The sequence below is a fragment of the Saccopteryx bilineata genome, chromosome 6 (assembly GCF_036850765.1).
Source record: "Saccopteryx bilineata isolate mSacBil1 chromosome 6, mSacBil1_pri_phased_curated, whole genome shotgun sequence".
In the NCBI taxonomy this organism is placed as follows: Eukaryota; Metazoa; Chordata; class Mammalia; order Chiroptera; family Emballonuridae; genus Saccopteryx; species Saccopteryx bilineata.
Window position 1 is genome coordinate 46,485,525 of NC_089495.1, and position 27,490 is coordinate 46,513,014.

General features: G+C 39.6%; 2 protein-coding genes across 3 annotated transcripts; both read left to right on the top strand.

Annotated features, from left to right (window-relative positions):
- Window positions 1-717: 717 nt before the first annotated feature.
- POGLUT2 (protein O-glucosyltransferase 2) lies at window positions 718-13,512 on the top strand. Its single transcript, XM_066237315.1, has 10 exons — window positions 718-901; window positions 2,055-2,260; window positions 3,837-4,042; window positions 4,215-4,292; window positions 6,609-6,787; window positions 6,907-7,144; window positions 8,822-9,031; window positions 9,695-9,784; window positions 11,168-11,275; window positions 13,276-13,512. Exons 1-10 carry the CDS (start codon window positions 720-722, stop codon window positions 13,291-13,293), a joined length of 1,515 nt encoding a protein of 504 aa, XP_066093412.1. The 5' UTR covers window positions 718-719; the 3' UTR covers window positions 13,294-13,512.
- A 3,671-nt stretch (window positions 13,513-17,183) lies between these two features.
- On the top strand, window positions 17,184-24,556 carry TEX30 (testis expressed 30). 2 transcript variants are annotated; one of them, XM_066235013.1, is made up of 6 exons: window positions 17,184-17,284; window positions 20,635-20,708; window positions 21,170-21,400; window positions 22,172-22,223; window positions 23,166-23,371; window positions 24,048-24,555. In XM_066235013.1, the coding sequence occupies exons 2-6, from the start codon at window positions 20,694-20,696 to the stop codon at window positions 24,219-24,221; spliced, it is 678 nt and encodes a 225-aa protein (XP_066091110.1). In that variant the 5' UTR covers window positions 17,184-17,284; window positions 20,635-20,693; the 3' UTR covers window positions 24,222-24,555. The 2 variants fall into 2 exon arrangements, with proteins under 2 accessions (XP_066091110.1, XP_066091111.1); XM_066235014.1 differs by lacking the exon at window positions 20,635-20,708 and having other exon boundaries at window positions 17,190-17,284; window positions 24,048-24,556.
- Window positions 24,557-27,490: the final 2,934 nt, after the last annotated feature.

Sequence of the window (27,490 nt, forward strand, 5' to 3'; positions counted from 1 at the left end):
GCACCGGGGCAGCGCCTTGGACGGCTATGCCCGGAGACCAATAGTCAGATATCATTGACAGCACCTTCCTTTCTTCGTGTTTTATACCTGACCTCTGCACGTACGGAGGATATGGCGAAAACTTAAAGAAAAAAAATCTTAGCTATTCTTTCAGATCCGCGTGCCCTTCTATTAAACATCTAGTATTTATCCCCCGGAAAGCGGCAACCGCAAAGTAAATAAATGAGTGGGAGACCGTAAAACCTGGCAGGATTTCCGCTCGTCTTGTCGCGAACTACATGTCCCATGAAGCCACGGCGACCTGATGCGTGTCCACTTTGCCATCCACTTGGAGAAAGTCTTACTCAGCCTGGTGCGACCCGCGGGGCCAATCCCCTCACCCGGTGCCTAGGGCAGGAACCTGAGACGATTCGCCCCCAATGATGCTCCAGTTGCAAGAGCAACGCAAATTTATCATTGTCCAGAGAAAGAGGAACAGTGTGGTTCTTTCCAATTTCAGCAGAACGGCTGGCACTCTCCAATTGTACAAGGCTGCGCTGGGGTTGTGATTTTCCTTGGGAAAGTGGAGACCCGCGCGCCCCCCCTGCACAGCAAGCAACACCTTTGGAGCCGTTTTTGCTGCTGCAGTCGACCAACTTGCCGTGCCCAAACCACGGCTTGTTCCGTCCACCTCTTTTATTTCATTTATCCATAGATCATTTTGATAGTCCGTCTTGTAAATGTTTAGCATTTTGCTGCTTTATTATTTCTTTCTGGGGACATTTCCAGCATTTGCCGAGACTGGCGAAGAGAGACGACTGAGCCCAGAGAAGAGTGAAATATGGGGACCAGGGCTGAAAGCAGCTGTTGTCCTTCCTGCGCGCTTTTTCTATATTCAGGCGGTGGATACATTAGGAAATAAGTAAGTTGAGAAACAGCTGCCTAATTATTTTGGAATGCTGCTAAAGCTTACTGTTACTTCCTTCAAGTTCTATCCACCCAAGAACTCGTTTCTCCACAGTAGTTTAAATTCCAGGATATTTGGGTGCTATCCATATCTGGTTGTAAATTGTCTTTCTCAGTCCCAACCAATCTTTGTAGCTTTAGAAATCATTCTGAATTAGCTGTTTTCTTGCCTATTTTGGTAGGGATTCCCATATGACTAGAGACACAAAGCCCCCGCACTTTGCTAGAAGTACGATTTCAAGCTACTTTTGCATAAGCTGTTACAAGGAATTTAAATCCAGTTGTTAGAAACTTGGTTGGTTCTATCCTTCCCTGGTGCTGCCCTGTTTCCAGGTGGACATCTACAAGTAAATGTGCTTTGAAACTCGAAAAGTCAAGCACTTTTTGAAACATTAGAGTGTAGAGGAAAAGTATCCAAGAATGAATCTCCTATGTGTTTTTAAACAAACGTTTGTTTCACTCCATAGAATTTAACAATTGAAGTTATACTCAAAACTTATTTTTAGAATTCACATACTCCTGAAAATGTCTTTTTTTTATTGCTGACCATGTATATTTTGTAGGGAAAAAAAAGATGTTAGAAATAAACTTTCCAGTAGAATCCGAGAGACTAAACACAATCTTAACAGCAAGAACACTCAAAAAACTTCCATATAGTATCACTTAGGTGATATACTATCTACTGGCTTTTGCCCATGCTGGGCATGATTTGTAATACTAATTTTTAAAACAGTCATTGAGAGAGATTTTTCAAAAGATCTTTAGAGGCCCCATTTGATCAAAAATTTCTACATGTGATGGGCATGAAATAAGGTAGTTAAGAATATTTTTATATGAAATGCATAAATATGTTCTATGTTTATATAGATTACTTGTCTTATCATAATTCCTTGAGATTTTCTAATGAAGCTTTTCAATATCTCAGCCATTGTCATCTTTTTTTTTTAATATCTGATTCATACTCATTCTAGTACTAAAAGTATAAGAGAGAAGATAAGTGTGTGATAGAGGGAGAACATAGAGAAGAGTAAGGTTCACAGACTAGCGAGCATTATCTTTGTGCATTTTCTCCTTAAAGTAATTCTTGTATATTATTCTTTCTATCACAGGTTTACATCTTCTCCAGGTGAAAAGGTATTCCAGATTAAAATCTCAGCACCAGATGAGCAATTCACTAGAGTTGGAGTCCAGGTTTTAGACCGAAAAGATGGATCCTTCATAGTCAGATATAGAATGTATGCAAGCTACAAAAATCTGAAGGTAGAAGTTAAATTCCAAGGTCAACATGTGGCCAGATCTCCATATATTTTAAAAGGTAAATTAGAACATAATTTTAAAACAGCTATTTGAGTACAATGAGGCATGTCGTTTATTCAATAAAAACAAGTTAGCATAATATTTTTTCCACTGAAAGAAAAAAATATTGACATTTCCTACTCTTAAACTAAATTGAGAACCCGGTAGATAAATGCAAGATTTGAATGGAAATGATATAATTCACTAAAGAGGAAAGAACACACATTCATAGAGAATTTGCTCCTTAAATACCCAACATTAGCAAGAATAATCAAGGTATATACAAGATGGGCATAAATGACACTTACTTCATTGGAGGTATAAGTCAAATAACGGATAAGCATTTTTGAAATTTGATCACTTCAGGAAGAGAGAGAAGGCTTGAAGCAAAGAGGGGAAGTTGACTGTTTATTTTTTTATGGTTTTTATTTTTTGTCTTCCAATAGTATTTTTTCCAGAGAAATTCTATGATTTTTTTATGTAAGATGAGATTATAGCTGCATTATCTAGAGCCATAACCCTCCATCTCAGTAAGACAGTTCCCTAAAACAGTAGAAAAGCAATGTATATACAAAGACACAAAATTTTCTTGTTCCCTACCTTCAAGAAATCAAATGTTTTAAAAAGTGTCTAGGTTCCCATCTCACATTCCACCAGGACCACGTGGTTCAATATAACCTGCTAGAAAAGATTCCATTGTTGACTACTGCCTGGGTCTGGTGGGAATCCGAAAATTATAGAAAGGAATGACAATAAAAATCCAATTCAGATTCTGTTGTATTATTTCTATAAACAAGAATCAGTTCATTACAATATGAACTGTTTTGAAGATTGCCTCATGTTTTGTACAATTCTTGAAAAAAAAATAAAAGCATAATAAGGGTTCTTGCTTTACTTATATTGTTATTGATGATGATTTACCCATTGAATAAAATACCTGGGACACTAAGAAACTGTATAACAAATCATTCAAATATTAATTTCATATCACTTTTGTCTTTCATTAAAACAGGTATACTTCTTTGGTATCTTTTAACCAATGTACGGTTAGTGTTAAGTACACAAAACATAAAGAATGATGGACTGTATAATAATAATAGCAACTGTGAGCAAATAATAGTACCCATCTGCTTTCTTTTGAATCTGGGCAAATTAGACCTGTGAAAATATCCTGACTTTACTGTGAAGAGCTGTCAGAACAGAAAATTGACTTATTAGTGATGCCCCAGTGTGATAAATATGTGTTTGGGGTTAATTGAATTTTATCAGGGTGACATTGGTTAATATAATTATGCAGGTTTCAGATGCCCAATTCTACAACACATCTCTGTACACCGTATTGTTTTCACCCCCACCCCAGTCAAATCTTCATCAGCATTTGTCACCTTCATGCCCTGCTCTACCTCCCTCACCCCACCCCTAGCAATCTCCACACAGTTGTCCAAAAAATATTTTTCTTCTAAAAAAGTTTTTTCCATCAAAATACCCTTCCTCTCACCTAGGCAAAATTTGTGAAACCATACTAGGGATATCTGTTTTGTTCCAAATACTGAGTGAAGTTTTTACTGTATAATTTGTTGCTTGTGTGTACTTAGGGCCAGTTTACCACGAGAACTGCGACTGTCCTTTGGAAGATAGTGCAGCCTGGCTACGGGAGATGAACTGCCCAGAAACCATTGCTCAGATTCAGAGAGATCTGGCACATTTCCCTACTGTTGATCCAGAAAAGATTGCAGCGGAAATCCCAAAGAGATTTGGACAAAGGCAGAGCTTGTGTCACTATACTTTAAAGGATAACAAGGTACAATTTGTGATTGAGGTTTGCTTGTTTGTGATTTTTTTTTTACCATATGGCTACAATTAGCTACATATTTTACTAAAAATCATTCTGAAGGTCATTGTGATAAGCTTTACCTCAGTGAAGCCTGCCAGGACTTTTAGACTAACATAATAAACATTCAATTATCTTTTAGGTTTATATCAAGACTCATGGTGAACATGTAGGTTTTAGAATTTTCATGGATGCCATACTACTTTCTTTGACTAGAAAAGTAAGTATTTCTTTTCTTTTATGTATAATAAACAATTTAAGCCCTGGTTTTATATTTTTTCAAACCAAAAATAATATCAGGGGTGTTCTATTTTGGAGCCTTATTATAATACTTTCCTGAAATTTTATGTCATGTGGGATGCATGTGTTAATTTCCTAGGCCTGCTGTAACGGAATACTACAAACTGGTGGCTTAAAACAACAGAAATCTATTCTCCCAGTCTGGAGTCTAGAAGTTTGAGGTCAAGGCATCAGCAGGGCTCTGCTTCCTGTGATCCCTATAGGGGAGAACCCTTTTTGACTCTTCCTAACTTCTGCTGGTGTCCCGCAGTCCTTGGCATTCCTTGGTTTGCAGCTGCATCGCTCCAGCCTCTGTCTCTGTTGTCACATGGCATTATCCATGTGTGTCTTTATGTCTTCACCTCTTCTCACAAGGACACCAGTCATAGCAGATTAAGGGCCCACCCTACTCCAGTATGATCTCATCTTAACTCATTACTTCTGCAAATAACTCGTTACTATTTCCATATAATGTCATTCTGAAATACTGGAGTTTAGGACTTGGCATATCTTTTGGGGGAATGCACTTGACCTTATGACAATGCCTTGTAGAGAGAAATACCTTACAATAAAATTATTTGGGGTCTACACCTACTTTTAGCCTAAAAAAGATTTGCCGTATTCTGAATCCTGTTCCTTGGCATAATGTTCTTTAACGGGGTTCTAGTGAAGTACTTGACAGCGACAGTGAAACAGTTGATATGAAAAACTATATCATCATTTTTACCAGTTGCTTACTAGCTATTTATTGAACATCCTGTATGCATGCATCTATTAGTTGAATTACTCATGGAAAATAATAGTACCTTTCTTAAGATTGCAAAGCATTTACAGTGAGTTAATTCTGAATGTGAGTAGCTATATAGTATTAGTCTTTTGCCACCCTAATGCTAAGACATCAGAGGGCTGACAAGTATTTCTTGCTCATCTGTGTCAGTCCATAGAAAAATAAGAATATTCTTTAGGACTCCAGTTTCTCAAAATGCTTCTCAAACTGACCAGTGCAGTTCCTGCCTTAATATATTAGGACTCCAGTTTCTCAAAATGCTTCTCAAACTGACCAGTGCAGTTCCTGCCTTAATATATTAGGACTCCAGTTTCTCAAAATGCTTCTCAAACTGACCAGTGCAGTTCTTACCTTAATATATATATATATATATATATATATATATATATATATATATAATCTATCTATCTTATTTCACAAATACCCTAAACATTTTCCCATGGTTGGGTTCTTTCAACACATTTGTGCCAGTAGAGGCAGATCAGCTTGGAAGTGACTAGTATTGGCTTTAGTTTTAGAGTTCAGTTCAAATCCTGGTTTCATCACCTATTGTATTTTAAAATAGAAGTACCTGGCTTATTAACCAGGAATTAGAGTTAGAGTCTCAAGTGCCATGTGTTGTAGTTATTTTCTAGAAATTCTCTTTCTCTCTAATTATCTTAGAGTCCCCTGGCAGTATTAGAACACAGATCTCCTTTATCATTTCATTCTTATTGAAGCAAGTCTGTTGGCCCATATGGGTACCCTAGAAAGGAAATCCAGTATGCTTACATATATGACAATACTCTTGTCTCTCCCACTATTCAGATCAAGGTAATTATCATTACCTAGAGGTTGGCCTTTCCTTTGATATGATTTCTAATTTTTATTGTGTTTCATTGCTCACTGTGTGTTTAAGTTGTACTGCAGGATAGAATATGAGTGTGGCCATGGTTAAAAGGCAGGTACGTACCACCCAGTAAAGAGACCAGTACATGGTTTCAGGTCACTAAGAACAAACAACAGGACCACCAGGGTCAAGTGGTCCAACATTTACGTAGAGGAAAGGATAGAGAGTCTGCAAGAGCAGAGGACAAAGAGTCAGCAGAACACAGAGAACACCTTTCAATGCGGCCTTCCCCCAGGGCCAGTGGATCCATCCACAGCCAGCCACCCTCCCACTTTCTGCGGCAGTGGAAGCGCCCTGACCCCTTCCTGTGGGGTCTGAAATACAACACGTGAGGGTGTGACTGAGGGCCATTGACCCCTGCATTTAAGCAGAAAAGAAATAGAATATTCCCTCACTAGGAGAGACTCCTAGCCCAAAGTATGAGGGTTCTCTATGTCTTGGTGGGGAAATGTGCCAGGTCCTAGACTGTTCTTATTTGGCCTGAAAGACTGCATGCAGGACCCTGCCTTTCCCAACACGTTGATCAATAGAAGGCATTATACAACGCAAGAAATGTAAATAAGCTGTTTTCTTTTTCCCAGGTGAGGATGCCCGATGTGGAGTTTTTTGTTAATTTGGGAGACTGGCCTTTGGAAAAAAAGAAATCCAAATCCAGTTCACAGATCCATCCAATCTTTTCCTGGTGTGGCTCCACCGATTCCAGGGATATTGTGATGCCTACGTATGACCTGACTGACTCTGTCCTAGAAACCATGGGCCGGTGAGATCGGGTCGCAGATGACCCAGAGCCTTGGGGTTTTTCTGTGGTGAGTTCTTTCCCAGGAACCTTGGTGATGTGATGGTTTGGAAGGAAAATGTGTTGTACTCTCTGTCTTCCAGAGTAAGTCTGGATATGATGTCTGTGCAAGCTAACACGGGTCCTCCCTGGGAAAGCAAAAACTCCACAGCTGTCTGGAGAGGACGCGACAGCCGCAAAGAGAGACTCGAGCTGGTTAAACTCAGCAGAAAACACCCAGAACTCATAGATGCTGCCTTCACCAACTTTTTCTTCTTTAAACACGATGAAAGCCTGTATGGTCCCATTGTGAAACACATTTCATTTTTTGATTTCTTCAAGGTATGACGTCATCTGTGACCAATCCTTTTTGTTTTTCTAAATACAGTTGACCCTATAAAAAATAATAATAAATAAATAAATACAGTTGACCCATGAACGACATGGAATTGAACAGATCCACTTATATAGCCTGTTTCTTTTTTTTCCCCCAATATACAGTCAGCCCTCTATTTCCCCAGTTTTTGTATCCATGGGTTCAACCAACTGCAGATCAAAAACAGATTTTCAACTGAGGCTGAGAATCTGCAGATGTGGAGGGCCAACTGTGTGCATTGATCTATGCCATTTTATAGAAGGAACTTGATCATCTGTAAAGTTGGGTATCTGTAGGGGTTCTGGCATAAATCCTCCCTGGATACCAAGGGAAAACTGTGAGGAGAGTCAAAAGTTATACACGAGATTTTGACAGTGCTAGGGTATGGGAGTCAGTCCCCCTAAACCCCATGTTGTCCCAGGGTCCACTGTATTTGCGTTTAGGAGAGAAGTGAGCATAAAACTCAGTGAAGGTGTAGGGCCCCAGGGGCTGGTTAGGCAACCTAGGTCTGTGCTCAGTACCCAGCCCTAACATTAAATATACATCAGGGAGTTTAGGGCCAGGGGACAGCTGTCATTTTTTCCCCCAACTGACCCTCAAGATAAACACATTTCAGCTCCAAAACCATTTTTTATTAATAAATACATGTAAGTGATTTTTACAAATACTTCTCCCCAGAGCTACAACTTGACAATAGACTAAAAAAAAAAGATATAAACCAGGTGTCACTTATCAGGCCTTTTGGTGGGGGGATGACTTGAAAACCATCCAAAAGGTCTGCGTGGGAATTCTGGAGATTAGGGAGCGCTTTCTGTATCTAGAATGTGGATTGATCATGTTTCCTGGGAGATGACCTTTTTGCTAACAACTTCACTTTTCACACAGTAGGACATTGCCCTGTTCTCTAGTTTTTGAAGTCCCATGTGGTGGGGAGAAAGGTGGGCAAGGCAAAGATGAGCAAGCTCGGTCTATGCTGTATATGCCAAGAGTTTTTGTTTTGTTATGTTTTGATGGGTTATATGGCAGCATAACTCACATTGTCAGTGTTTCCATATGCATATCGCAGAGATTTTTGAAATATGGTTAAAACCAAAGAGAGCTAATTCCAGCTATCCCTCCTTAGGGTATTCTGGCATGCCTTTGCTTTATTCTTACCTGTTGAATCTGCTACAGTTAACGACTGTTGATTACTACAGTGCTGTGAATATATTTATTCATGGGGGTACTTGCCTAAGAGCTTGTTAATTTCCTTAAGAACTGTGTGTGACCATCTGATGTTTAAAAGGTATGGTTGACATGGAATAGAATGCACCATCATCAGGTGCTCACGTGTGATCAATAAAGTAGTAGAGAAACTACAAGTTACTATAAATCAGTCTTTCCTTAGGTTGTAGCCTGAGGACAACAGTTAGTTTATTAATTTACTGGATAGTGGTCTCTTTGTGAAACTTATGAGAGCATCGAAATAAGCCTTCCACTCAGCATGTTATATAATAGCACTTACTAAGTGGTGAAAGCAGTAGACAGAATCTGGGCAAATCTGATGGTGGTGAGGCTTTCTGTGTGGAAAGGGGAAGAGAATAATGAGAGTAGAAAAAAAGGAAATTTATTGGGGGTTCTTATACTTTACTGCTGTTTCACAGCATAAGTATCAAATAAACATTGATGGCACTGTCGCAGCCTATCGCCTGCCATATCTTCTAGTCGGCGACAGTGTTGTGCTGAAGCAGGACTCCATCTACTATGAACACTTTTACAATGAGCTGCAGCCCTGGAAACACTACATTCCAGTTAAAAGCAACCTGAGCGATCTTCTAGAAAAACTTCAATGGGCAAAAGATCACGATGAAGAGGTCAGTTTTCTTGTACTGTAATACCATGGGTTCATTTTAAATATCTGCTCAGTATGCTCAGATATAGACCTTTACCTGTAAATAGGAAGCCCCATGGTTAGCAGTTTCATTCAGGGTGAACACAGGCATAGAGGCTTGGATCAGCTGTCCAGTCTGATGAAACAAAAAGCCAAGGCTTGACCTTGACTATGCTCTCATCTTGAGTCAGATTGATCTGAGCCTCAAGCACTCTCTCACATCTCCTGGGAACATGGAAATGAAGATAGCCAGCCTGGCAAGAGGAAAAGCTAACTGCTATGGATGAAAAGGAGGGATTACATGAAATAAACTTCAAACCAATTCCTGAAACACTTTAAGGCAGTACTTTAAGCTTAATGTGGCATTTACATTATAAAGTCATCATTACTTCATTTAATGTATATCTTTTCTAAGAGAGGCTTATTTCTAAAAGGTTTAATATGACTTCTCAAATTTCAAGTCTTAAAAACTTCCCTTTAATTTGAACATACTCTGTTAACTGTTCCCTGTACCACGTAAGACTATCCCCAAAGATATTTCTCCCACTGTTGTCTCACTAAAATGTACCCTGAAGATTAGTTTTTGTATTTCTGCATGGGGGAAAATATGTTTCATTAAAGGATTTTTTTGTTGTTGTTCCCACAGGCGAAGAAGATAGCAAAAACAGGACAAGAATTTGCAAGAGATAATCTCATGGGTGATGACATATTCTGTTATTATTTTAAACTTTTCCAGGTCAGTATTTTTCTATGAAAATAGCGTCTAACTTGTAATTGATCATATTAGTAGCAAATAATATTTCACTTAACAATGTCTGAAAGTATAGAAGGAGATAAATGTACACCTCTATAGGTAAAAATCAAGGATAATGAAAATAACGAAAATAGTAGAAAACCAAAGATTAGTTAGTACATAATGCTACAACATTAAAGGAAAACTATTAATGTTAGAGCTGTAGGGTATGTGGTTAAGATATTGCCATCTGATTCTGCAAAATCACTGTGCGTGGATTCCTATTTTCTCTCTACAATATCACTGCTGCCTTACCATTTCTTGATCTTCAGAGTGCAAGCTATGTTTGGAACTATTGTGCTCACTCCATATGAGCCATTATTTGTCTTGGAAATTTTTATGGACTTAAACATTCAGGGATCGTAATTGAAATGTATCTGACAATTCAAAAGATTCTTTTTTTTTAAAAGAAATGCAGTAGTAAGCAAGTAATTTACTACTAATAATACTAGATATAGCCTGACCTGTGGTGGCGCAGTGGATAAAGCGTCGACCTGGAAATGCTGAGGTCGCCGGTTCAAAACCCTGGGCTTGCCTGGTCAAGGCACATATGGGAGTTGATGCTTCCAGCTCCTCTCTCTGTCTCTCTCCCTCTCTCTCTCTTCTCTAAAAAAAAAAAAAAAAAAAAAATACTAGATATAAATTAAGCCTTTCTAAATCTCAGAATTGAAGATATTGAGCTTCATAACTTAGGCTCTGGTACAAGATAAAGTTGGTCTTTTATCTGATCTAAATTGGCCTCTTCCCCTTTATAACCTTTCCTAGAGGACAGTGAAGGGATAAAGAGGGTGAAGGTGGAAACTGGTAGAGCAGGGGGATTTACTATCTAAATTCCTAAAGAGCTACAAGGTAGTGTTCCTTTACTCAACTCACATATACTAGCACATAAGCACCTGACATAGAGCCTGGCACAGAAGAAGCACATAATGAATGAAGATGGGGGGACTGATTCTGTACAAGCCATGGTGGGTAAGACAGAAATAGTCTCTGTCCTCAAATTCTCAGTCTAGGGAAAATCATGTGCACAATTATATTTTCATTGCAAGACAAAGGCAGTAAAACCTAAGTAAAAAAATAAATACAAGTTAGTGGAGGATGAATAAAGAGAGATGGATCCTTAGAACTAGGCAGCCAGTGTCCAAAGAACAGCTGCCTCTCAGAAGCTCTGTTGTTGAATGTTTAAGGGGAGTATGGAGGACTTTGTATATTGTAACTTGACATGTGAGTTAAATGGGACCATATTCTAGCAAATTCCAGCATATCTAATTCGGTAAATATACTTTAAGTATTATAAAAGGAATGCTTTTTGTATTGTTACCTATCCAGGAATATGCCAGTTTACTAGTGAGTGAGCCCCAAATCCGAGAGGGCATGAAGAGGGTAGAACCACAGACCGAGGATGACCTCTTTCCTTGCACATGCCATAGGAAACAGGTAACCAGACTCGCCAATGTCAATGTAAGAGCTGACTTTGAGCCACGTCTTCCTTTATTCCTTTAGTCTTTCAGTTAAGCAACAGTATTTGAATTTCTCCTGGAGCCTCCAATCAATTCATTATACCAGGGACATAGGTATAATAGGTAATAACAAGGCCAAAGAAAGAGCACTAAGAGGCAGTTAAGTAAGAAAGCATAGGATCTCCCAACAAAGTGGAGGAAAGCCTTTTGTTAATGTGAGAATTCAGATCATATGGCATTGGACTAGATGTTCAATTTTTAAAGTATTTTCACTTGTATCAACTAATAGCCTCATCTCCCTGTAAGATAGGTTTGGCGCAAAGTTCATCATCCCAATTTAGAGTTGAAAAAATATAATTAATCGTATATATATGATTAATCATGTTAGCAGATGACTCATGAAGAACAATCTGTGTTGGTACCACTACATACTGATTTCGTTTATAAAAGGCAGATTCACATAGGGACTTGTCAGGCTAAACAGGACCTTAGAGGTCATCCAGGAAATACATTCATTTTACGGTTAACAAAACTGATCCCAAAGAGGTTAGTTCAGAATCAGCTAGCTGGATTACAGCAAAGCCAGGACCAAAAACCAGTCTCTCATCTTCAAATTGTGCATAAAAACGGTGCAGCAGGACAGAGTCATCTTGATTATAGTTGTTTTTTATTTAAAGGAACTTACATTGTATAAAAGTGTGGCTTATATATATTATATATTGACATTATTTTAAGCAACATCATGTCTCTGAACAAATAAACTCAATATTGTGGTATTGTAACCATAAGTGAGAAGGAAAATTATTATGTCTGCCTTTAAAAGGAATAAAGTGGCCACAACCCAGTGGTGTGATGAAACCAGCTCAGGCAAGCCCACTGATTGTTAAATAGTTAGAAATTTTGCACAGTTGCTAAATTTTGGTATCTTGGAATCTGACTCATGGGAATATTTACACCATGTCAACAGCACGTGCTACAAATCAGAGTTTTGATTTTACTGATTTTATTTTGTTTTGTTTTGTTTTTTGAGAATTGATTTGCCACCAAATAGTCCTTTGAAATGGTACATCATCAATTAACATTAGCTCCTGTCAATGGGCAAAACCATAAAATTAGTTACAAATAGTGACAAACCACATTGCCAGAATAGAAAGGTACCTTTCACAAAGTTAGTGATTTAATGTCAAAATGCTTTTGTGGGCTCCAAATGAACCTGGACAGCTTCCTCTCTCCACTCTTCTTTTTATTTTTTATTTTTGTCTATTTTGAGGGATGTCAAATGATTCCACTGATTTGTAGAATTTAGAGGAGCTGGAATGACAGCTTTGTTTATTTCTTCTTTATTGTTTACCCTACCCTGTCACTGACAATTCATAACACAAGGCCCTCTACAATGACACAGATCTTAGGTGATTGGATTCCTTATCAGTAGCCCTATAAAACTCTACCCATGGGTGATTCCAAAAACAGTTCTAGACCCTATAAGTCTATAGCAGGAGTAGTCAACCTTTTTATACCTACCACCCACTTTTGTATCTCTGTTTGTAGTAAAATTTTCTAACCGCCCACCGGTTCCGCAGTAATAGTGATTTATAAAGTAGGGAAGTAACTTTACTTTATAAAATTTATAAAGCAGAGTTACAGCAAGTTAAAGCATATAATAATAATTACTTATCAAGTACTTTATGTTGGGTATTCACTAAGTTTGGCAGGATAAATCTTTATAAAACAACTTACTATAGTTAAATCTATCTTTTTATTTATACTTTGGTTGCTCCGCTACCGCCCACCATGAAAGCTGGAACGCCCACTAGTGGGCGGTATGGACCAGGTTGACTACCACTGGTCTATAGCAATAACTTGACCTTTTTGTTCCTTCTTTCTTCTTTAAGGGAAAACAATTAATAGACTAATGTAAGTCTTCCTAACTCATATGTGATTTCTTTATGGCTCTAAATTTTTGCTTCTTAATTTCAGACCAAAGATGAACTCTGATATGCAAAATTACTTCCCTTCAAATAATGGTGCTCTGAAGATGCTTCTTAACTGAAAAGAAGATTGTTTTTTTAACGATATTAATTCCATGGATAATATAAATCTGCTATGTGATTGTCTGGGTTATGAAGATATGTTTCCTTTTATTATGCAGTATTCCCATGACTGTACTTTAAAGCACATTTTTAGAATTTTATAATAAAACCACTTTTATTTTAATGGCCTGTGTTATGCTAATTATTGACTGTGTTTGGATCACAGAGCAGTAACAAAAGAGGGAGTCTGGGTCCTGGACTCAGTGTGCAGCATCACAGTAGCCACCACCTACCCAGACACATGGTTTACATGACAAAGCAATAAACCTCTGTCTTGTTTACACTATTATTTTGGATTTCAGTAACTCACAGCCAAGCCTAATTCTAACAAATACATCCTACAGAGCCTTTCATGATCTTGTCTCTGCCTGCATCTTTAACCAAATCTCTCACCACTTCCTTATTATGTACTCTGTAGCTCAGCAAAACTAGTCTCTTACCATTCTTTCAATGTCTTGTTTCTCACTTTGCTTACGCATGCTGCCCTTGGTCTGGAATGCCATGACCCTCTCTTCTTCCTCTGACTTAGATGGACTGCAGGGCTCATTTCAGAAACCACCCCTATGCATACTGTACCATTACATTTACCTTGCTGTGCTAGTGATCTAATTGGTTGTCTCTTTCCCTTACCAGATTTTAAACAACATGATTACAAAGACCATGCTTTCTTATATTTAATAAAATACCTGCAACTAGACAAGCTCAATAAATATCGAATGGATAAATGAATGAAAATCACTTTGAATTGTGATTAAGTGAATTAAAAGGAACTAGAAATACTGACACTGAACCATAATATGATTTACAAATTCCTTTACCTAATAGGTGCCCTTTCATACCTTGCAGTTAGTCTGTGAGAAATTTTACTTGTGTTGCATCTTTATACATAAATATAACATGTATCTTTAGCTTAAAATAATTATAAGAAAACACCCATGTAACCACTAAGAAAGATTATTTGCTTGACAAACTTTAGACAGACTCTTGAAACTTCTAGGCCCATCAATGCACTTCCTTATAAAACAGGGGTCGGGAACCTTTTTGGCTGAAGGAGCCATGAATAACACACACACATATATATATATATATATATATATATATATATATATATATATATATATTTTTTTTTTAGGTTTTTTTTTTTTTTTTGTATTTTTCTGAAGCTGGAAACGGGGAGAGACAGTCAGACAGACTCCCGCATGCGCCCAACCGGGATCCACCTGGCATGCCCACAAGGGGGCGATGCTTTGCCCACCAGGGGGTGATGCTCTGCCCCTCCGGGGGTCGCCGCTCTGTTGCAACCAGAGCCACTCCAGCGCCTGGGGCAGAGGCCAAGGAGCCATCCCCAGCGCCCCGGCCATCTTTGCTCCAATGGAGCCTCGGCTGCAGGAGGGGAAGAGGGAGACAGAGAGGAAGGAGAGGGGGAGGGGTGGAGAAGCAAATGGGCGCTTCTCCTGGGTGCCCTGGCCGGAATCGAACCCAGGACTTCTGCATGCCAGGCCGACGCTCTACCACTGAGCCAACCGGCCAGGGCCGAATAACACATATTTTAAAATGTAATTCCGTGAAAGCCATACAACGACCCGTGTGCGTTACGCATTATCCAATAAAAATTTGGTGTTGTCCCGGAGGACAGCTGTGATTGGCTCCAGCCACCCACATGAACATGAGCAGTAGGAAATGAATGGATTGTAATACATGAGAATGTTTTATATTTTTAACATTATTTTTTTTTTATTAAAGATTTGTCTGGCCTGACCTGTGGTGGCGCAGTGAATAAAGCGTAGACCTGGAAATGCTGAGGTCGCCGGTTCGAAACCCTGGGCTTGCCTGGTCAAGGCACATATGGGAGTTGATGCTTCCAGCTCCTCTCCCCTGCCTCTCTTCTCTCTGTCTCTCTCTCTCCTCTCCAAAATGAATAAATAAGATAAAAAATTAAAAGGAAAAAAAAAAAGATTTGTCTGCGAGCCAGATGCAGCCATCAAAAGCCACATCTGGCTTGTGAGCCATAGGTTCCTGACCCCTGTTATAAAATCTATTAATAGTTTCAGCAAGAACTATGCTAAGTCCTTTTAGCAAGAATACCCCAGCCTCCAGTGCAGTTGGTTGTAAATTTGCTGAAAATCATTGAATTGAACTCTTGGAGTGGATTTTATATCACGTAAATGAAGTTTTTTTAAAAAAACTATAGCTAGAAAATTAAGAGTCAAGAAATGCTCATTAAGACTTGAAATTCAGAAAACTGCTTGAGATAAATGACAAGTGATTTTCTGAATTTTATTTCCTTACATGTTCTGTGGTAGAAAAGAGGGCAGTCAGCAAACATACTAGTCTTGGGGAAGATTCATTCTTTCAGAGAGTCAGACAGGGAAGTGGAGGACCCAGGTTCAAAACGCCAAGGTCACCAGCTTGAACACCGGTTAATCTGGTTTGAGCAAGGCTCACCAGTTTAAGCCCAAGGTTACTGGCTTAAGGAAGGGGTCACTTGCTCTACTGTAGTCCCCCAGTCAAGGCACATATGAGAAAGCAATCGATGAACAACTAAGGCGCCGCAACGAAAAATGTATGCTTCTCATCTCTCTCCCTTCCTGTCTATCTGTCCCTGTCCCTATCTCTGTCTCTCTCTGTCTGTCTTACACACACACACACACACACACACACACACACACACACACACACAAGTAATGATACCTAAGCAAGTGGTGGCACAGTGGATAGAGCGTCTGTCTGACTGGGACACAGAGGACCCAGGTTCGAAACCCCGAGGACATTGGCCTGAGCGGGCTCATCTGGTTTGAGCTCATCAGCTTGAACCCAAGGTCACTGGCTTGAGCAAGGGGTCACTTGCTCTGCTGTACCCCCCCCCCAATTACCCCTGTCAAGGCACAATTGAGAAAGCAATCAATGAATAACTAAGGACCCGCAACAAAGAATTGGTGTTCTCATCTCTCTTTCTGTCTCTCCTTGTCTGTCCCTCTCTGTCCCTTTCTCTGTCTCTCACAAAAAAAAACAACCAAAAAATTTAACACCCTGCCTTCATGGGGTGTGGGAGACCCTACAAGTAGCAAAGCTCTTGTAGTTCGAAGCTTAACTAAAGGCTAATTTCTCACCACCACCTCCATATTGACTAAGAAGCTGAGTATTTGCATTCACACCCCCCACCCCCACATTTCACTTGCTTTCATAAGATGCTAGGAGCAATTTACATGCCCTTTCCTCTCAGCCCTTGATTGTTTTGATGTTGGTTGATTTCAGTTATGCAGGGTGGAGGGTTTCTGCACTTGGGCGAATTCTTGGGTTGCCTTGGAGATGTGTGACTTTGTATTGGAGACTTCCTTATTTGCATATGGCTATATAATAAGGCAGGCTGGGACCCCTCACCTTCTGCAAGCTATCTTTAGCGGTGCAGAGTCCTCTGGAGCCAATCTTTTTTTCTCTTTAAGCCTATTTTCTTAATTCCACGTTGATCCCACTCAGGACTTGGAATTATTAGCCTGTATGAGAAGTGGCTGGATTCCGTATATATTTGCATGAGCCAACAAGATGGACTAATTCTGGGAAAGGGAATCAGAATTGACCCCACACTTTTTGACCTGCGTGACCGTTATAATGGAGTGGCTGGGATGGGGAAGGACTCAGAGTAGAAACAGTTGGCAGTAAGACGGAGACGTTACTCGTCAGCCGCCCGCGTGTTCCTAACTGGCAACGGCGGGAAAACTCCCGCCCCCAGCGTGCCCCGCGCGCCGGCTCGCGCGCTCAGGGGCGGGGCCTGTGTGCGCATGCTTCGTAGCGGCACGCTCTGGCGGTTGCGGCGAGACGGTGCCTTCGAGCGTGCTAGTTTGCTCTGTGAAGCGAGTAAGGGCGGCTGGGTACGCCTGGCCACTTTCCGTTCCCCGGTAAGTGCGGCGGCGGCGACGGTACCAGGCGGGGACAGTCTCTCAAGGGAGTGTTAGCGTGGCTGGCGGCCCCGCCTGAAGCTTCTCGGACTCGGGGCTCTCGCCCCTCGGGAGCCGTTGGTCGGCTCTCTGAGGCGTTCGGTTAAAGTTCCGTGCCGACGGGCACCGGCCGCCGAGGCTTCGTCTGCCCTGCCGACTAGGAGGCCGGGTGTAGGAGGCGTGCGGGCGGGCAGAGCGGAATGGGTCCGGCCCGGGTCACCCGAAGCGGCCACCGGCCGGAGCTTGAAGCAGCCTCCGTCCTCGCAGCGGCCGCCCAGCCCCGTCGCGTGCGCGGGGCGCCCGTGAAGAGGCCGTTGGAGGCGCCTCTGGCTCCCGAGCTCCGGAGACCCCGCCAGGCTGCCGCCCCCGCCCCCAGCGGAGGCTGGCCCTCCCGCCGCCCCTGTGCGCCTCCTAACAGCGCACTGCCGGAGACCTAGTAGATAACGCACCAACCTTATCCCCGTCCAAAGGCACAGTGGTGGCGGATTTTTGATCCTTCGTCATAAGATGTGACCGCTTATTGCATTCTGAGTTGTATATAAAAGGAGTCGTAAAAATCACTCTTGAATGCTGACCATGCGGGGATACCACTAAATACAGCACAGAGGTTTTCAACTCATGGTAGCCTCTCTACGAAGTTGGGGGTGTCTGCTCCATTTGCGGGTGAAGCTCGTGAGGCTGAGCCAGGTTTCAAACCCTGCCCTATGGGAATCCAGAGCCGGAGATTATTATAACCTAGGCCGTCTCGACCAGGGGTGGTGAGCTTTTATCCCGGGACAGTTCAGTGTTTCCGAAGTAGCCCAGAAACGTGTCCACCAGCTGTGAAGAACAGATTGCCCATCTACTGGAAGGGGGAGAGTTTTATTGAAAACAAACAAAAGCTCAGGTGGTTGAATTGTAGAGCATTCTGGGTTAAGAAAGCAGATTAAATACAAGCATCTAATTCTACTCCCCCTTGAAATCTCACTACAATTGCAGTGAAGGGATTTTTTTTTTTTTTTTTTTTTTTTAAAGAAAAACCCACAAGGATGGAGAGGAAGGGAAAGGGAAAAAAAAAGCGATAAAATACTGGGTACTAGAAAGCAAGTGTTTTAGCAAATGTTAGCTTATTTCTATACCAGCAGCAGGGAATACTGTGGAGCAATTCTATGTAAATCACAGAATCTTCAGATTGCACAGAAGCTGGCAGCACTGGGCACCTTGGGAACTGGCAGTGAAGGTAATTGTGCAGAGAACGGTTGTGGAGGGCTTAAAATTAAGATGATTTGGTTGAAATCCATTTATGAAGTAATTAGATATCTAGATCAATAGTTTTTCAACCTTTTTACACTTGGGGACCAGTGAAATTAGGAGAATTATTTCAGGGGCTGCTAAGGCAGAAATCACCCTGGGCATAAGTGAATTCAACTAAAATCAATCTTCATACACTAAATTCCTGGCAGACAGCACAGGTCTGCAGACAGGTAGTTAAAAAACACTGATCTAGGTCTTCTCCATTTCACACTGTTGGAGGACTTCCTTTTTGCATTAAAAAACTGTAGGTTATTCTCTTGAGAATGTAAAACAGGGCCCCAGACACAGTTAATTATGGGGCTACATTTATTAAAAGAGGGACACTGAAGGCTGTAGTCCTCCTCCTTGCATTCAAATCCCAGAACTTTTGCAGTCAGACTAATACCGTCAGGCTCAAATAAGAGTTCTTTGCACACTTACACATCAAAGGGGAAATACTATATTGATCACAGGGTTGCTTATGGGAAGGAAAAGGAACTTGGTGGTTGAGGAGAAAGACTGTAGAGACTTAACCATATACATTTTTGTACCATGTGCATATGTTACCCATGCAGAAATGAAATGTCTATTTAAAAAACAATAGCAAGTGAATATTCCCTTTGACACAGCAGTTGCTCTCCCAGGAATTTATCTTATAGATATGTCTACACATAAAGTGAAAGCAATATAAGTATAATGCCACTCATTGCAATACTGTTTTTGCAGAAGATTGGAAACAGTTTCAGTGTTCATTGATAGTTGGTGAAATAAGTTATGTTTGACTGTTGCTTGGAGTATTCTACAGCCATAAAAAAAAATGAAAGAAACACATTATATAAAGAAAAGAGTAATCACCAAGATATATGTTAAGTGTGGGAGGGGCAAAGAAAGGTATCAGTTATAAAATGGAGAAGGGTATGTGTACATATAGAATACCTACGTGGCAAGCTGTGTAAGAAAGGGATAACAACATCGGTGTCTTTGGAGAAGACATCTGGGTGGCAAAACAGTGGAATGAAAGAGACTTTTCACATATGTTTTTGGTTATCTTTTGAGCTTTGAACCATAATATCCAATGAATTTTTTTAAATGTTAATTGGGAAAAATAGATGAATAATGGAGTTCCTGATGTTGATAACATCCTGAACAAAGAAAGATCTCTAATAGGAAGAAATGCTGCAAAATCTCAGTGGCTTACAATTCATGCTCTTGGTGGTTCAGGTCAATATTTTGTGATTATTCAGTGGATTAAATCTTAGCTGGACAAGGCTGCACTCCAGGCTTTAGTTTTGGGTTCAGATCTGTTCCATGTGTCTTCATTCTGGGGCCCAGGCTGAAAAGACAAAAGTACCCGGAGCATGCTTTTCTCATGGCTGAATGTGCAAGTTAAGAGGGCTTCTGGAAATTTACCCCTCCTCTGCTTATAAGTGGCACATTGGAAGGCACCTTGCTCACCACTATACCACCAACACTTAACTGTAAGCGGCACGTTGAAATGTCTACATATGTTCCATTAATTAAAGCAAGTCCCATAGCCAAACCCAGTCAATTGGGTAAAGATACACTCTTCCTATTGGGAGACTGCAGTCACGTAAAGAAAGGTGTTGGTATATACAGCAATTGCATGGTGAGAGGAAGAGTTGAGAACAAAAATAATGAAGGCAATGGTTTAGTAGAAAGATGCTGTGAAATTAGATTAAAGATAGTTGAGAATAAGGATGCCTGGGATGTGTGTGTGTGTGTGTGCGCGCGCGCGCACTAACATACAGCACCCTATTTTGATAGGAATTTTCTTGAGGCTTCCATATTATCACATTGGTTTTATATTATATGACACTTGTCAGCCCCACATTCTGGCCCAATAACTTATTCTGAGTGCCTATAGGAACCTTGAAAATAATTAAATAATGTATATGTAAGGATTCCTAGAGAAGTAGTTCTAAATGTGTTTATTTCTGCTATTGAATGTGTTCATTCATAGTTCTTGTATCATATCCATGTCTGCCAACCCACCTTTCACAGCAGAATCTTCTTTTCAGGGAGCTGTCCTTTGCTTCTCAGATGTAATGCACTTTAAGTTTGTTATTCAACAGTGAAAATGAGTCATACAGAGGTAATATATATTTTCATATGTTCTGCATCATCAGGGTTCCTATTATTTTATTTTTTTGTAGTCATATGGCTCCAAAGTAATTTTCTTCTTGTATTGTGAGAAACAGTATAGCATTAGTGATTAAGAGTAAGGACTTTGAAGCAGACTGCTTAAGTTTGAATACAGCTAGTGACATCATCTTGGGCACGTTACTTGACCTACTGTGCCTCAGTTTCCTCATCTGTAAAATCGAAATAATAATAATATTTGCCTCATATTATTATTAGGGAGGTTAACTGAGTTAGTAAATATAAAAAAACTTAATCGTACCTGACACATTGTAAGTACTTCTTAACTATTAGATATTAACATCATTGCTTTTTATTCAGAGGCTATAATTTGAATCATGGGACTTACAGTTATTCAGTTGTTTGAATAAGAAAGGAAGTAATTTTTGATTCCTATATTCTTTTGAATTCTAGGTTAAATTAAAAATACCTTTTGGAAATAAAGCACTAGATGCTGTTTGTTTGGTACCTAACAAGAGCTTAACATATGGAATAATTCTTACACATGGAGCATCAGGAGACATGAATCTTCCTCATTTGATGTCACTGGCAACCCATCTTGCATCTCATGGTGTTTTTTGCCTGAGATTTACCTGTAAAGGCCTTAATATTGTACATAGAATTAAGGCATATAAGTCAGTTTTGGTAAGAAAATTTCTTTATATTTACTTATAACAGAATTCTGTTTTAAAATTAATAAATTTAAGACAAATTTTGTTATCAATCACTTGATTTAATTTAAATGTCTTTTAATGAGTATTTTAAGAAATTCAGCAGTACATGAAGTTTCCATGGAGATGAGTACTTATATCATAAATGGTTCTCCATGATATTGTCAAGGAAGCTACTTATGATATAATTTTCTTAATGGAATTATATACCTTTAGAATATAGTTCTGGATATTTTGCTTACCATGCTATGAATGTATAAATATGGCATGGTTTTCTTAATATGTTATTTAGAAATTGTAAAATCCCTGGATAAAGTAAATTTGAAATTTCTTTTAATCCAAATTATATTAAACTTGCTAATTTTTTCAGAGCTTTAACTTAGATGTTAGTATTACTATGAAATTTTGTATTAGTTGGCAGCTTTAACTGGCCATTTTTTAAATATAATTTTAAAATATTTTAGTATTTGATTTTTTAGGCTGATGAAGTGGGTTTTTTTGTTTGGTTTTGTTTTTTGCTTCCTCATATTTGCCTGTATTACCGAACATATGATTTGACAGTGCAGAGATCACTAGAAGCACAAAAAACTGGTTAACTCTTTCAAAAAGAAGCTCAAGATTTTGTGGTTGTCTGTGCAAAGATTTTACATATATACTTCAGTAATGATGAGAAATACATGTTGATTTCCCAGTGGAATATTTTACAGGAGAAGAATTGATCATTTTTTGTTAATTTTTTTTTTAGAGTTACCTCAAGAACTCTGGAGAATACAAACTTGCAGGTGTTTTCCTTGGAGGTAAGTTAAAATACTTGTGAATACTTGTTTTTAAATCTACTAATAATACAGAAATTGAGAATTAAAATTGATGACAGAAAGCTAATCTAAGAATTGTTTTTTTGTTTTGGTAAGTTGCTTCCTTGTATAATATCAAAGTACTTTATATATTTAAAACAAATTTAAGCTTCATATTTATGTATTGTAACCCAAAGATTTCTCCTTTTTTATGTATCTGGTTCACCTTCTCTCATGATTCCTTCATGAGGATTGTCCTCACAGTTCTTCAGAAAAATAATTTCTTTTTTAAATAAATTTTATTTAGGCCTGACTGGTGGTGGTGGAGTGGATAGGGTGTTGACCTGGGATGCTGAGGACCCAGGTTCAAAACCCTTAGGTCACAGGCTTGAGCACAGGCTCATCTGGCTTGAGCACAGGCTCACCAGCTTGAGCACATGGTTGTGGGCTTAAGCACAGGATCTTAGACATGATCCCGTAGTCGCTGGCTTGAGCCCAAAGGTGGCTGGCTTGAAGCCCAAGGTCGCTAGCTTGAAGCCCTAGGTCGCTGGCTTGAGCACAAAGGGTCACTGACTCAGCTGGAGCCCCCTGGTCAAGACATATAAGAGAAGCAATCAATGAAGAACTAAAGTGCCGCAAGTATGAGTTGATGCTTCTCATCTTTTTATCTCTCTGTTTCCTGTCTGCCTGTCTGTTTCTACCTGTCTGTTTCTCTCCCTCTCTTTCTCACTTGCCAAAAAAAAATAGACTTATGATTAGTTTTTAGCTCTTCATAGTCTATTGGTGTCTATCGTAGGTATTGCGACTGTTAATTGACACTTTTTGGAATTAATTTGTTAATACACAAATATGAATGAACAGTAAATAAAATCTAATTTGCCACATTATCCCCACTTTATGTAAATGTTTATACTTCACACTGAAATTAATTTTAATTGATTTTAGGTCGTTCAATGGGCTCAAGAGCAGCTGCTTCTGTACTGTGTCATACGGAGTCAGCTGATGCTGATAATTTTGTTCGTGGTCTCATTTGTATTTCTTATCCACTGCACCTTCCAAAGCAGCAGCATAAACTTAGAGATGAAGATCTCTTTCGTTTAAAAGATCCTGTACTATTTGTATCAGGCTCAGCAGATGAAATGTGTGAAAAGGTGAATTACAACTTGATATTTGTGTGAATGAGACAGAAAGAAAGACAAATAGAAACCATGTATTATCTGTGGCATTCAGTCTCTTTAAAGAGATGCTGAATTGACTAATGTTAGTTTTGTGCCTTAGTTGTCCTATTGCTTTGGAGAACCTAAAATAATGACAAAATTAATCTCCCTGGAGAGACAATTGGTAAATGTAATTTTTACTTGGGAAATGAAAGATTGATTTGAATCATATGATTTGAGGATTACTAACTAGACTGTACATTTTGGTTTATCATTTCAACATTGAAGCAGGTTCTTCAATATTTTAGAAAATCAACTTGAGAAAAAGTTAGTTAACTTGTACACATTAGTAAATATTAGTATATTTTCTACAGCATGTAATTTCCTTGGGAAAAATATTTTTAGAATATTTTTCTCCAATTTACTTAATTTTTATCATCAGTAATAAATGCTTGATCTGTTCTGTAGTATTTACTGTTTCTGAGAGAAGCGAACTGCCTGCCACTTTGGTAGACATTTCCTAGCACATTTCATTGCCTCCAAAGTTGCTTGTAAAGTACATATTGAATGAGTATTTAGTGAGTGGATGCTAGTAAATGTGGGTTGGGAGAGAATTTTTATTAGACACAAAAAGAGGATTAGCCTAGTGTCCTCTTCTTTTTTCCTTTAGAACTTGTTGGAGAAAGTCACACAGAAAATGCAAGCTCCTAATAAAATTCACTGGATTGAGAAGGCAAATCATTCCATGGCAGTGAAAGGACGGTCAACAAATGATGTTTTCAAAGAGATAAATACACAAATTTTGTTTTGGATCCAGGAAATCACTGAAATGGACAAGAAATAATTGTCTTTAGTTAAAAGCCATGTTATTTTGAATACAAATGCAGTTAATTTGATAAAAAAAAAAAAAACAGCATAACTCAGCATTATGAGGTATATTTTTGACTAATTTAATGTTCTTTAATGTTTCCCCATTTTTAAAACCTGTTTTGTGATATTGATGTCTTTTACAAAATGTCTTTTGAAAGCATAGTTCTATAAAGATGATGCACAAATATTGAAGATGGTTTAAATATAATTTATTTTTATTAATATAGTTAAGTTTGAAAAAATTAAACAGTTGAATTTTGTTACAGTGGACCTTTTGTCTTATTTCTGTGCAACTGAGAAAGTAATTTTGCAGAGGAGTGTCATCTTTACAAAAAGGAAAACAACACTTATTTTACTATAGTAAATCTAGTCACTAATTCAGGCCCTCAACAATTCTCATCTGTATAATTGCAGTAGTTGATTTTCCTAATTTATTGTCTTTTTGCTTTAGTAAATCAGTTGACATTTCCAACTCAAACACCTGGGAGATCTCCAAAGATGACTGTTAAGTTTAAAGTCCTTAGTTCAAGTCTCTCCACAGTAGGCCCTGTCAACATTTTAGCCGTATCTTTTTCTTACATAGTACTCCAGGAAACATGGACTACACAAAGTTCCTGAACTCCACAAACTCTGTCTCCTCTTCCTGAAACTTTCTGCAGTAGTCTTTGCCTGATAAAATCTACTCCTCTTTCTCCCTTTTATAGCTTTCTTTAAATTATCCCAAGTATTTCTTCTTCAAGCTCACATAATATCTTATACTTTGTTGTTAATCGCACTTTGCCTTCACAGTAATTACTGATGCATTTGCTCCATACCACTTAAATTACATACTCCTTCAAGTCAGGGAATAGTTTTTACTCATCTTTGTATCCGTAAAACTTTTTAGTTACTTGTTCAGTGCGTTATTCTTTTTTTTTTTTCATTTTTATTAATTTTGATATATTGTGTTAACATGGATTCAAGTGTCCCACTCAATATAACACCCTTACCGCCCACCCCCATTACTCCCCATAGTGCCCCCTTCCCTCTAGGATTTGCTGTCCTGTTATCTGTATCTATGTGTTCTGTACTGTATTTATAATTTCACTAATCCCTTTACCTTCTCTGATCCCATCCCCTCATCCTCCATCTCTCTGACAACTGTCCCTCTGCTCCCCATGACCCCACCTCTGCCTCTATTCTGTTCCTCGGGTCACTTTGTTTATTAGATTCCACATACAAGTGAGACCATAAGATATTTGTCTTTCTCTGTCTGGCTTATTTTACTTAGCATAATAATCTCCAGATCCATCCATGCCATGGCAAAAGGTAAGGTTTTCTTTTTCATGGCCGCATAGTATTCCATTGTGTATTTGTACCACAGCTTTAATTCATTCATCCACTGATGCACACTTGGGCTGTTTCCAGATCTTGGGTACTGTAAACAATGCTGCAATAAACATGGCAGGGCATTTCTTTTAAATCAGTGATTTGGTATTCATAGGATATATTCCTAAAAGTGGGATAGATGGGTCAAAAGGCAGTTCCATTTTTAACTTTTTGAGAAAACATTGTACTGTTTTTCACAGTGGCTGCACCAGTCTGCATTTTTCACTAGCAGTGCTAAAGGGTTCCCTTTTCTCCACACCCTCATCAGCACTTTTTATGTGTTAATTTGTTAATGAGTGCCATTCTGACCGGTGTGAGGTGATAACTCATTGTGATTTAAATTTATATTTCTCTGATGATTAGTGACATTGAACATTATTTTATATGCCTATTGGCCATCTGTATTTCCTCTGGAGAAGTTCATTTGGGTCGCATTTCTCTGCCCATTTTAGGTAGCACTCTCTGACTTTGAAATGTTTGTGGTGTCTTTATGAGGAAGACGGGCTTGGTGGTACTGCTCTCCAGGCCACCTGTTTCCCTTGTTCTAGGAATGCTTCTTGAGGGTACTATTTTCCCTCCTGTTGTGAGTATTGAAAGCAGTTGGTCCTTTTGTGGGTACATTTATTTCTTTAGGCTGGCTGGCTCTGAGGGTCAACGTTGATCATGTATATTACACACTGTGAAATGTCTGTCCTATTGGGTGTATTGATTTTCCACAGTGTCTGGTGCCTGCTCGACTCTACGTTTGGGTGTGCTGCTTGTGTAGGTAGCTAAGTCTAGGGTTGGTGCTGTCTGCCACCCACTAACAGTTGTGATGGTTCTAAATCATCTTGGGCTGTTGTCAGCCATTGTTTGTAACCCACTGTGGTCTACTTGTCTGCAGCTACTGTTCTTTTCACTGTTTGCATCTGCATTTTCTGTACCTGGGTAGTGTGGGAGGGGCCAACCCATGTGTAAGGATCAGCTTCCTCCTGCTTAGAGCTGACAGCAGCTCCATAAAAGCCCCAAGCTCTGTAATATTTGCCTCTACTTTCAGCTGCTCCACCTCCTCTTGCACCTGCCTGATCTTCCCACAGAGTCTTCTATAGAAAGACTATACTGTGGACTCAGACTGGCCTCACCCAACCAACCCTTTACAAATTGCAAGCTTGTTCAGTTACAGCAGTTGAGGTTGATAATACAATGTTAGTGGGACCCCCGACTTCAGTGGTCTCTTGGTCAGGAGCTCAGTACAGGAAATGTGGCCCCCACTTCAGAGCCTAATCCCCCGGCCACTGTTGGATACTTAAATTTTATTTCTCCTCACAAGGTGAACAGCAGGTTCAGATTGAGTGGGATTGACAGTCCCCTCTGCAGAAATTTTTATAGCTGGTGAAATGCTGGACTCAGGGAGGAAGACAGAGAGAGTCCTCTCCTGGGGCTGACTGTGCCCCCCTCCCAGAAAATGGCTAAGTCTGTCATTCAAATCCAACAGTAGTCTCACAGGGACCTGTACTTGAAACGTCCATGCTCCAAGCCTCCCCCTTCTTCCTGTGGAAACCAGCCCAGGAGGGCAGGCTATCCAGCACGCAGGCTGGGTGACTGTGAAACTCCACCTTATCCAATGTACATTAGCCACTGTGCCAAAAGCGTAACTCACCTCAGCTGAGCCAGGTGTAGGGAGCCCTTCCTTAGGATACCACTCTATCAAGGGTTGTTAGGTCCTGAACCAATGCTCTCCACAGCTGGCCACTGGATGTGCCAGCCCTGGATCTCCTGGCAGGAACCTGGCACAGTCCAGTGGTAGACACTGCCCATGACTGGCTCTTAGCAACCTCTTGGAGCTGCAAGCAATCCAGAGTTTGTGGCTGCCTCTGCTGGGCCCAGGTACTTAAG

Coding starts and splice junctions, on each gene's coding strand:
- POGLUT2 (XM_066237315.1), top strand. CDS start 720: ATGTTTAGCATTTTGCTGCTTTATTATTTCTTTCTGGGGACATTTCCA. Junction 902..2,054: donor GTGGATACATTAGGAAATAA/GTAAGTTGAGAA, acceptor TTTCTATCACAG/GTTTACATCTTCTCCAGGTG. Junction 7,145..8,821: donor CATTTTTTGATTTCTTCAAG/GTATGACGTCAT, acceptor GCTGTTTCACAG/CATAAGTATCAAATAAACAT.
- TEX30 (XM_066235013.1), top strand. Junction 22,224..23,165: donor TGCAGGTGTTTTCCTTGGAG/GTAAGTTAAAAT, acceptor AATTGATTTTAG/GTCGTTCAATGGGCTCAAGA. Junction 23,372..24,047: donor CAGATGAAATGTGTGAAAAG/GTGAATTACAAC, acceptor TTTTTCCTTTAG/AACTTGTTGGAGAAAGTCAC.